The 10,643-nt window shown below is 41.2% G+C and overlaps 2 protein-coding genes across 2 annotated transcripts in view; one reads left to right on the forward strand and one right to left on the reverse strand.

The window, feature by feature from the left end:
* The window catches only part of LOC108570805 (puratrophin-1-like), a 208,240-nt gene extending 204,362 nt beyond the window's left edge, over nucleotides 1–3,878 (forward strand). The window contains exons 14-21 of the mRNA XM_017932713.1: nucleotides 806–881; nucleotides 980–1,153; nucleotides 1,260–1,631; nucleotides 1,813–1,956; nucleotides 2,043–2,256; nucleotides 2,351–2,467; nucleotides 2,566–2,769; nucleotides 2,884–3,878. Coding sequence (XP_017788202.1) covers nucleotides 806–881; nucleotides 980–1,153; nucleotides 1,260–1,631; nucleotides 1,813–1,956; nucleotides 2,043–2,256; nucleotides 2,351–2,467; nucleotides 2,566–2,769; nucleotides 2,884–3,110 — 1,528 coding nt within the window. The 3' untranslated portion in view covers nucleotides 3,111–3,878. The remainder of the gene's footprint in view (nucleotides 1–805; nucleotides 882–979; nucleotides 1,154–1,259; nucleotides 1,632–1,812; nucleotides 1,957–2,042; nucleotides 2,257–2,350; nucleotides 2,468–2,565; nucleotides 2,770–2,883) is intronic.
* A 2,857-nt stretch (nucleotides 3,879–6,735) lies between these two features.
* LOC108570824 (syntaxin-17) lies at nucleotides 6,736–8,380 on the reverse strand. The gene is made up of 5 exons (XM_017932741.1): nucleotides 8,032–8,380; nucleotides 7,770–7,965; nucleotides 7,412–7,623; nucleotides 7,114–7,330; nucleotides 6,736–7,027 (listed from the first exon to the last, which is right to left on the reverse strand). The coding sequence occupies exons 1-5, from the start codon at nucleotides 8,161–8,163 to the stop codon at nucleotides 6,879–6,881; spliced, it is 906 nt and encodes a 301-aa protein (XP_017788230.1). The 5' UTR covers nucleotides 8,164–8,380; the 3' UTR covers nucleotides 6,736–6,878.
* Nucleotides 8,381–10,643: the final 2,263 nt, after the last annotated feature.

Below are 10,643 nucleotides of genomic sequence, written 5' to 3' on the forward strand. Positions count from 1 at the left end.
AAATGATTAACTCCATTTTTTAATATTTTTCCAATTTAGTATATTATAAATACGATAAATTTTATTTGACGGAGCTAGTCACTTTGGCTTCTGAGCGTACTACTTTACTTCTTTACAGAAATTAAGAGAGAATTAAGAGTGAATAAGGTGTGATACGGATAAATTGAGTGTACGATCGAAATTGCAGTAGAAAAATACGCTTCTGCGTGTTGTTTTGCAAACTCGATTTGGGTGAATCATCCTGTATACCTGAGTCATTTGAAAAGTTCTCGGAATGGAATGGAACAACAGGTTATACCGTGTTCAAAATAATCCCCTTTATCATCTGCCAAGAATTTTTTCTACCGTGGGAATAGATAGAAGAAAGGTGCAACTAAATCTGGCGACTAAGCTGGATGTGGCAATAAATCATACTTTAATTCCTCGATTTTGACCATAAGAGAGTCTGCATTCAAATTCGCTTCTGATCGATTATTAAACAATTTTAAGAGATCTGATGTATCAAAGTTTGAAAATTCTTATCGCCACGTTTGTTCCTCCCTGTAGCTATCGTTGCTAGTATTATTAAAAATCTGGTCGAAGAGCATTTCACCAGGAACGTCGATAGTCCCTTGAACCGTTGCAACGTTCGAACGCCGGCGTGGGATACGTTTGATTTCGCGTTACGTTTTTCGTACTATACCCTCTTCCGTGTTCCTCGGCCTCAGCCATGCTAACAATGCTTATCTATAATAACTCCATCGTGCGATTATGCGGAATTGTTACGCGCCCGACACCGTGGTTAACGAGGAATTTCACCTTGCAGAACAATACTGCTCATAATGAGGGAAATGATACAGACCGAACGAGACTACGTGAAGTCCCTCGAATACATAATAGAGGTAACTGTTTTCCCTACGTATACACCCTATAATTTCACTCAGCCTCGCGTTTACACGAAATATTCAACGCCAATCGCACTCTCTTTTCCTCCTTGAAGAATTATATACCAGAGCTGGTACGCGAGGATATTCCTCAGGCGCTCAGGGGGCAACGCAACGTGATCTTCGGGAACGTTGAAAAGATATACGAGTTCCATAGTCAGCATTTCCTACGGGAACTGGAACAGTGCGAGCAGTCGCCGATGAATGTGGGACAATGTTTCCTCAGACACGTAAGTTTTCTTCTTCGATTTATCGTCCTCTAGTTCTTCCTCGGTCGAAACCTTCTTCTCTTTTCTATTTCGCAACGTCACTTTTGTACGGACTGTTACGTTACAGGAGAAGAAATTCTACCTGTACGCGCTGTACAACAAGAACAAACCAAATTCTGATTCCCTGATGGCCGAGTACGGCACAGCGTTCTTCAAGCAGAAGCAACTCGAGTTAGGCGACAAGATGGACCTCGCCAGTTATCTGCTGAAGCCGGTGCAGAGAATGGGAAAGTACGCGTTGCTACTGCAGCAGCTGGTGAAGGCGGGCACCGATCTCTCGGAGCAAATGTCCGGCAAAGACGAGAAGGACGAGAAAGACGACGGTATGAAACCGATGGTCGAGGGTGAAGCTGACCTGAGAGCGGCCGAGCAGATGGTTAGGTTCCAACTTCGCCACGGAAACGACCTACTGGCGATGGACTCCCTTCGAGATTGCGACGTACGTCCATGTATTTCAGATAAAAAAAATACTATGCTAGCTCACGCGATATTGTAACTAACTAACAATGATGTAGTAGAAGAGACAGTCGTGTCAACAATGGCGGTGAAGAGTGTATGTAACGCGTTCTTTGTCGTAGATTTGCATTCTTATAGGAAGGTAACAACTGTGCAAATTGTAGGTGAACGTGAAGGAGCAGGGTAGACTACTCCGTCAGAACGAGTTCTTGGTGTGGCAGGGTAAAGGGAAGAAGTGCCTGCGACAGGTCTTCCTGTTCGAAGACCTAATCCTCTTCAGCAAAGCGAGAAGATTCCCCGACAGGAAGGTAAACCAGCCTTGCAATCGATTCCTTTTTCCCTCTCGATCCGTTTTCCTTTGCGTCTCGAACGAACCCGACTCGTTTAATTGCAGAACCTCGACATCTACATCTACAAGCACAGCATCAAAACGACGGACATTGGGTTGACCGCGGTGATCGCGGACTCACCCACGAAGTTCGAGATTTGGTTCCGCAAGAGGAAACCGGGCGATACGTACACGTTACAGTGTGCGAGCGAGGACATTAAGAAAGCCTGGACGGAGGAACTGAGCAACCTTTTATGGAAACAGGCGCTGCGAAACAGAGGTAGGCTCCTATGGTTGTTCCGTTTTGAAATATATCGTCGCGCAGCTGTGTTCGCGGGACCGCGACTTAACGAGAACGCCTTTTGTGACGACAGAAGTGCGCCTGGCGGAGATGTCGAGCATGGGCATCGGAAACAAACCTTGTTTGGACATTAGGCCTAGCGCGGATCAGATCAATGATCGTTCTATCAGTGTAGCTCAACTATCGAAAAGTAAGTGTATGATGAACGGTGTTTCTCGGTTAGTCTTAAGTAATTTACACACTCTGGAGATTGAAATTTATCGATCGAATTTGCTTAATTTCAAGCAGCACCTAGATTTAGAAATTCGATAGCGGTATCGATGTCGGAGGACTCGGGTCGTTGCAGCAGGAGGCCGCACAGTGTCATTTCAGTTAGCTCTTCGTCGAGTAGCGGCGGAAGCAGCGGCCCTCCTACAACGCTGAACCTTGGTTTGGACACAAGTCCTCGACCTCATCATCGTAGCACTACTCTGAATAGTCAGTGCAGCGTTGGTACGTAATTTCTTCTTTGTATAACAATGTCGAGATAATATCCTAACCGTGGTGAATGAACGTAATGCAAGTACTCCGTGTGTCTATGCTGCCAATGTGACGATAAAATTACAGAAAGCGGCATAATAGCCGATATCTCGATCATCTCGGACGACGGTGGCGATGGAACCGAACGAAGTCACTGGAACTCGACTCTAGAGAGTCCAACGTCCCATCTGCCAACGACGTCGACGCCTCTACAATCACCGACCAGCGCGACAGCGACAGCAACAGTTACCTCCGCTTCTTCGTCCGACACGAATCTCACACCATACGACCAAGACATGTCCATTAATTTATAAGCGTCACCCCTTGGAAAGGGCGGCACTTTAATATAGAATGTTGTCGATTCACTTGCAAAGTTGTCTTATAGTGAATGCAGTGTGTGATTCGCCAGAATTGCATTACGATTTTTTCATTGGAAAGTGGCGACGTCCACGCACGTGTAACTGAATAGAGAGTATTAGAGCGCGTATTTTTCTTGGGCAATCGTAAAGTTCGACGAACGACCACGAGCTATACCGACGACGTGTTACAACGCCGTACAACAGTCCCGATAGATCGCTGCATTACGCTTATATATCACGTGAGTTCCGTAACGAGCGCCTGTTTGCAAAAGAAGCATTGAAATACCGAATCCTCCGTCACACTCGCGCTCTCCGTGTACGGGTGGAGGTTTTTTTTCGAACGAAGAGGCACACCATATACATACACACACACACATTCACACAGACTCACATACAGACTCATTAGTAGACCTCGTGTTCCGAAGAGATGAAAGAGAGCTCAACTTTCAAGTGAATTTATCTTTTGATACGCTTCGAATTTCATTGATCTACGCGATCGCATAATATAGTTGTCACGTCTGAATTTTATAAAACCATTGATTTTTCAGAAGTAACGGCGACGTGTATTTTCTTATACTATCTCCTCGAATCCACCAACGTGCTCAACTGAAAGATCATAGATAGAGATGTGTTCCGACGGAATCTATATGTGTACGGCTGCATGTTTTACAATGTGCTGCAAGTTATCGTTGCAAAAGAAAGAAAAAAAAAAAAGGAAAAAGAAACGGCTACTTTTATCTTGAATCGATGAAACGACCACACTCGTCTTTTATGGTACCTTTATACATTTATTTATACGCCTAGTGAATAAATATCGATATTCCATGTCCACGTTTGTGTTCGCGCTTTTTAACTACGAGATAAGAAGACGTAATCGTGAAAATTTTTTTCACTGCGTCGCAGGACTCTGAGAATGTGAGGAGTACTTTTTTTCTCTCCCATCCTCCCCCACTTTTTTCTTCTTCTCTCTTTAATGAAACACCTGAAGACCGGTTTCCGTGTGTCTTTTTTTTTTCTCTTCTCGCCTTCTCTCTTCAGGTATTCCATTAGTTTGCCGAGATAATCGTTCGTCTCACATTGTTCAAACGCGTTTCCGGTCATATGTGAACGTGCCCCTTCAGGAATGTCAAAACAATGCGCACACATACATACCACTTTGTAATATAATGTAATATTAAAGGTTTATACGATATAGCCACAAGTAATATAACCGATAGTCTAAATATTATTTCCAGATTATGGGGTAATTCATTGACTTAGTGTAACACGGTGACTTTCACCGGTGATTTACACGAAAGCTTCATAAGCGGCTTGCCTCAGTTTCAGATTCCGTCCTCCCTCTTTCTCTCTCTCTCTCTCCCTCTCTCGTTTTTCTTCTTCTCATTTCGTTTTGCAAAGAAGACAAGTTAACTTACGTTTAAAAAGGCACGTTGTTTCTTTCTGTATGTCTGCGTGGACGTTTTAGTAAAGCTTAGAGAGTAACCGCCCAATGGTAAGCTTAACTTAAGACGTTCCGCGCAACGTGCACCTTTTTTCATCACGTCAACTTGTTTCTGTCCGCGAGGAGCTTAGCGTTTCAACTTGTGCAGGTTTGATTATGGTTCGTTGACTGATGTTTTCTGGCACAAAGTGGAATTTCGTGTTCGCCGCGATATGCAATCTCGTTGTGGTGTCGTCTGTGTCTCGAGTTGTGCGTGTTTAACGAAAAGAAAAAAGAAAAAAAATAATAGCAATGTGCGATAAAAAAAAAAAAACAAAAACAAGCTTTGCGTACCGTGTCTCCAGCTGACAGTTCTTCTATCATTGAACACACAAATCGCCTGTACGCACCAGTTCCGACCATAGTCACGCGCTCCGGTGCGCTCTAGCGACCGAGGAAAGAAAATCAAACGATGTTGGCGCATGTAGCAATCAGCAATTATCCCCGTCATATAATTCTGAATTGTTACTCTGCTTCTAAGCGAGTCAGTCGATCACAAGCCATTGTTATTGCCAAGGTCTGCCAAGGTATTTGAAATGATACCTTATGGACAGTGACCGAAATCCGTTTAGTTCGTAATTCTGGGCTCGAACGAAAAATTTTAAGGTATTTTAGCGAATGTAGTTTGTAGAGCGTAGGTCATTATGAAAGAAAAAATAAAAAAAGTAACATTGTCCTGGCACAGTCTGATGCACCCTCTCGTTGTTCGTTCAACGTTTATTTTTGCGAGTCGTGATTTTTACTTCAGCAGTGTACACTACACACACACGTGGTTATTTTCGAGAATCGAAATTATCGAACGGTCGATTGGGGATCGAGATAGAGAGGGGGAGGGAAAAAACGCGCGTATGCCATATGAAATCGGTGCATCCGGCTGAGCATCCCACTCTTCGAAAGTGAAACTAAGCGGAACGAAAGTAAATATAATTTTCTATTTTCCACGGATCTGAGTTTGGTATTGCTTTTGAATTAGGGATGTCGAATTTCATGACGATAATAAGGAATAACACGGTACCTTAAGATACACACCGATAGTCACTTAATTGTACACGCTCGTAGATATTTATTAATATTTTTTTAAGTAGATCATTTTAGTCGATAGATTTAAGTATTTCGCATCATTATAACGAAATGTATATATTATATATTTACATTAATAACATGATTATTTCAGTATTGTACTGTGTCTAACACCGATGTATTTTATTACTTGCTAAATATACTGTATTGGGTGCCTTTTGTAGCGAACTTCGAATATTTCATTTTCATCTCGTTGTCCCGTGTCTTACCTTTCAATATACGTTGTACAACTGTCTGGATATCGCCTGTTTTATTTCACTTATTCCAAAAATTCACGCACTAGATACCGAAACACACTTTTCAACGACATCGACGCATGTAACGTGAAACATGCACCATATTGTATCGAAACATTAATCGATACGCAATGGTGGTTTAAACGATCGATGTGCAGTAAATCGAGTTTGTCCGTTACGCATCAGGGGACGAAGTGAAATTTTTATTTCAAGTTCAATCGCATGTGTTTATGATATTAAATCTTTTATTTGCAAACATTATTTACAAACAATAGTAAGCTCTCAGGTTTTGTGATTAGCATTTGTAATATTAAAACGTTAAATACGTAAAAAGCATATAAAAGACGTGATGTAAAATTCGCGGCGCGTGTGCTCCATTACGTCCATCCTGCGTGAGATTAATCGGCTATAAGGCTATAAACTCCTTTAATATCACTGTAAGTACAAGTCGTTGATCGAAATATCTAATTACCTCTATGTACGTAATCGTCATATTACTTGCAACAACGTAACTCTATTCAGTCAATTGCAATTCTTTGGTTAATATCGATGTTTAAAAATATTCTATATATCGTGCACGTAGGCATCGATGTCTTTACATAAGTACAATAAACAGATCTAAATGTTTATAATGTAGATTCTATATAATTCATATCGTTATGTGATGCATTTTATAAATAAGGGAAGTATGTAAGTTAAAAAGTTGGATGTATTTGTTTCTTTAAAAAACGTATGTCTAATCACAAACTACTTTTGTAGGAATATCTAGCCTGAATGTCCTTAATTTTATATACATAGTTAAAACAAATATTTCTGAAGGACATTCAAATATAATGCTGGATTCTTAATATCGTTGCTTTCGGATTAAACGATATTACACGCATTTTTCTTTTTGTCCTTATTAGTAATATCACATTTTGGTGTAGGTCACAAGTCCTTCTTAGTTTCCTTTAAATTTTCAGGCAAAGAGATTGTTTTTTGCATAGGTTTCTGCTCGATTAAATTTTCTCCCACTGTACTTCTTGATTTCTGCATTTCTATTTCCTTTTTCTTTAACAACGATGCTCCTGTAAATCCTGTATGAATCACAAGCATTATAAATATTACGCATATGCATGCTATTACGTAGAATGTAACAGTATCTAACAGTAGTAGCACTTACCTAAAATACCACAACCTAAAGCAGTCAGTCCACCAACTTTTAATCCAGCTATTAAACCAACTGGTCCACCAATGCAAGTTCCAAGTACAGCTCCTGCCAAAGGGTACATTGCAACTTTGTACCTAGCAGCTTTCTGAAGGAATTTTTCACCCTGTACAACATTTATGCTTACTTCCTCCACATTATCTTCTGCTGCATTCACTAGCTCCTTTTGATCCTAATTACACATATTAAAAAGTGATTTATATTCAAAAAATTCATTAGACCAAAGTTAATCCAAATAAACTAGATAATTTACATCTACAATTTTGTTGAAATCAACAAATAATTGATGCAGTTGTTGTATATCTCCTTGTAGATTTGTCCAAGCATGCAGACATGTCTCCTGATGTTGCAACTCTTGCTGTTTTTCCTGCAACTGCACATATCTATTGTCAAGTGGGTGACTTTCAGCTTGATCTTCATCTTTGGATGAGGTTGGTGATAAAGAGGTCAAATTCAGCTGCAGCTCTAGAAACACACAGATACTTACTTCCATTGGCCACAGCTAATGTAAGTCACACAAGATGCATACCCATGTATTCTTCCACTGCATTCATGATACTTGAGCTTACTCCCATTGGCTACAGCTAATGTAAGTCACACAAGATGCATACCCATGTATTCTTCCACTGCATTCATGATACTTGCACGTGCATTGGCAGTCAATTTGTCAAATTCGTTAATATCAGAATCAAGAACTTGAGCTCTCAGAGTGTCTATTTGATACAGTATCTCTTTGAGTTGTTTTATGATTCTCGATACATTTATGTGTTCCTTGTGCATTCTCTGCCATTCTTGCTGTGCTTGATACTATGAGAACAAAGAAATATTGTTCAAACATCTGTCACTTAACCAATTATTTCACACGATATTTACCTTCTGAATGTTATTTTTGTGCCGTTTCAATAAATCAACGTGATGCGGTATAGCAACGTTGAAATTGTTAATTTGTATTTCCAAGCGCCTAATAGGCTGCTTTAATCCAACATATTCTGGCGACGTCGACATATTTACCGTGTCGATTGTTTTGCAAAATGTACTATCTGTTTGGTCACTTACATTAGTTTTTTCGTAATTTTCGAGACATGATTTTTCGAATACACATTCCCGGAAGTACCGCGATGCCTTATTAAACTGTTTTTAACGATTTACTGTTTTAATAAAATACAAAGTGCTCCTAGTATTACATGTTATAAATGCTCCTATCACGATTAATTTATTTTCGTATCATCTGGAACCTAGAACGTCATAATAAGAAACCACGTACTACGCCTGTGGTCATTCACTTACCATTACTGCCATCTATACCAGTTTTTCTTAGTCAGCCAATTCACGATGATCAATGCCATCATGCAGAGATGGCAACACGTACATCATTTTCTGCCTAACGCTCGATTAAAGTAGCTTCTTACACAAAGTGTTTCCATATTTTACGTAAAAGTTACCATTTTCTAACTTACGACCAAATACAATATTTTACCATCAACGGTCGTAAATGTTTGCTTGTAAAACTTTCTTCACCTCTTCAAACTACGCTCTTTAACACTAAAACTGCGGCCGGGTCAAAAATGACCCATTAGCAACTTTCGGGAAAAAAGTGATTGTTCGATACTGGTTAGAGTCTTCCGTTACTTTCCAAATTTATTTCCTACGTCTATGCTTCTACTTGCATCGATATGAACCTAATTTTTCAATCGTATTTTACTTAAACAAAAATTCACTTTTGAAAAGTGAACGGCTAATGGGCCATTTTGGCTCGGCCAATTCGGGAGGTTCTCACGCAAAAGACAAACTCCATCTGTCTACATATACATATATGTATATTCCTCGAACACAGTCATCGAGTTAGCAATCGTGCCGAGAATTTCGATGCGGCTCGAATTCGAGTTCTATCAGAGTTAAACAATAGCTACTCGTTCAGCGTGAGCCAGAAAGTCGCGGAAACGCTGTCCCGAAAGGGCGTACGATCTTGATGAGTTTCACGAGGGTTCGCCGAATGTACAATTCGGTATAAAGCCGATGAAGCTTTCGGTAATGAAAAACCGATTGCGACCAAATAGGCTCTGGGCTGCCGGTGACGTGTAATCGAGTCTTCTCTTCCGTCCCTTCGCCGTCCCTCCTCGCCACCGCCCCTTCGTCCTCCGTTCCCACGTTTTTCCAGCCGCCACCCTGCAAGCTTCCATTAACCACCATACGTCATATATACCGTGGTACGGCGAGGGAAAGCCCGTTTTGTCCTGGTTTCTGGTGACCTCTTATTTGAAAACGGCATTCAAATTACCATGGGCTATCTCGATATTCCGCCCTTTGAGCTTTTGTCACCGGCCGGGTAGATGAACACTCTTCGGTGCCTTTCACGTCGTCCTGTCTCTACGATTCCTTTTCTCTGACACCGTAGATCTTCTTCGTTCTCGTCGCCGTCGTCGTCGTCGTCGTCGTGGCTCGATGGAGTTCTCTCTCCCTTTTTTATTCACGGGTCTCCAACGATATCGAGAGGAATAGGAAGACAATTTAAAAGGACAATTCTACGAAGTTGTAGAAATTGCCCGGCTTTCTTCGATTTTTCCCTCGGTGAACGATAATAGGAAATGTTTATTTTCCTTCTTCCGGTTGTTCACCCTTATTCGTCTTTCTTCGCTCCTTTCTCTGTTTTTCTTTTCGTCGAGTTGATTCCTCCTCCACTCCGCCGAGACTGTTGTTTCTTGCAAAGCAGGCAATCGTCTCGATTTTTCCCAATAAGACAATTAGCTCGGGAACGAAAGGCGAAACGAGATAAAACAGGGGAGGAAAAATGGAGGCGCGCAACGGGGCCGAGCTTTGTGTGTGCAGCAGGATAAGAAGGCATTGCCCATTAGAATGCAGCGTGCTCGTCTGCAATCAGACTGGTACAGGCCCCTAACTAGCTATGGATCCCGGGTGAGCGAGGTATACGAACGTACCGCGAAATCAATCAACCCGCGCAATCGATATCTTTCTGATAACTCCGTCTTATTCAAGTGCATATACCCGCGTTTTTCTGATCTCGTTACAACTGTGTTCGTTACAAACGTGACGATCGGTAGACGAATAAAAGATTGTTCGAAGTAGTTTCATATATATTTCGAAATATACAGATGGAAAGTGAGTCGTTTGAGTTTGAATTGTAACTCTTTCACTTGAGTAGTCGAGCAAAAATTGATCTCAATTTAGCGTCTATCAGAGTCGCGATAAATGAAAAATTCGGTGGTGAAAGGGTTAGCACTGGGATTAACGTTTTTAGAAATTTTAGAGAAAATATTGACGATAACAGATTTGTGGAAGGTTTTTGAGGAAAGACGAAAAGGTTTAGCGTATTTAAAGGCAGAGAAGACAGTGATTTTGCCGTTGGCTGTACATATCATGGTTCCTGTCTGCGATAAAATATTCGAGTGGAAGCGAGTCTTATTGAATGCACGCGAACAAGCGAACGAAGAGCAGTTGCGACTGTTCCTAGCCGTGCCGGCGAGCTC

This window comes from Habropoda laboriosa, unplaced genomic scaffold (assembly GCF_001263275.1).
Source record: "Habropoda laboriosa isolate 0110345459 unplaced genomic scaffold, ASM126327v1 scaffold86, whole genome shotgun sequence".
Lineage (NCBI taxonomy): Eukaryota > Metazoa > Arthropoda > Insecta > Hymenoptera > Apidae > Habropoda > Habropoda laboriosa.

Excerpts from the sequence above, each read along its gene's own strand:
- LOC108570824 (XM_017932741.1), bottom strand. The coding sequence starts at position 8,163 with ATGTCGACGTCGCCAGAATATGTTGGATTAAAGCAGCCTATTAGGCGC. Across the intron at positions 7,624-7,769 it reads TGCAGTGGAAGAATACATGG|AGCTGCAGCTGAATTTGACC; the intron begins GTATGCATCTTG and ends GTGTGTTTCTAG. Across the intron at positions 7,028-7,113 it reads TTTAGGTTGTGGTATTTTAG|GATTTACAGGAGCATCGTTG; the intron begins GTAAGTGCTACT and ends TGATTCATACAG.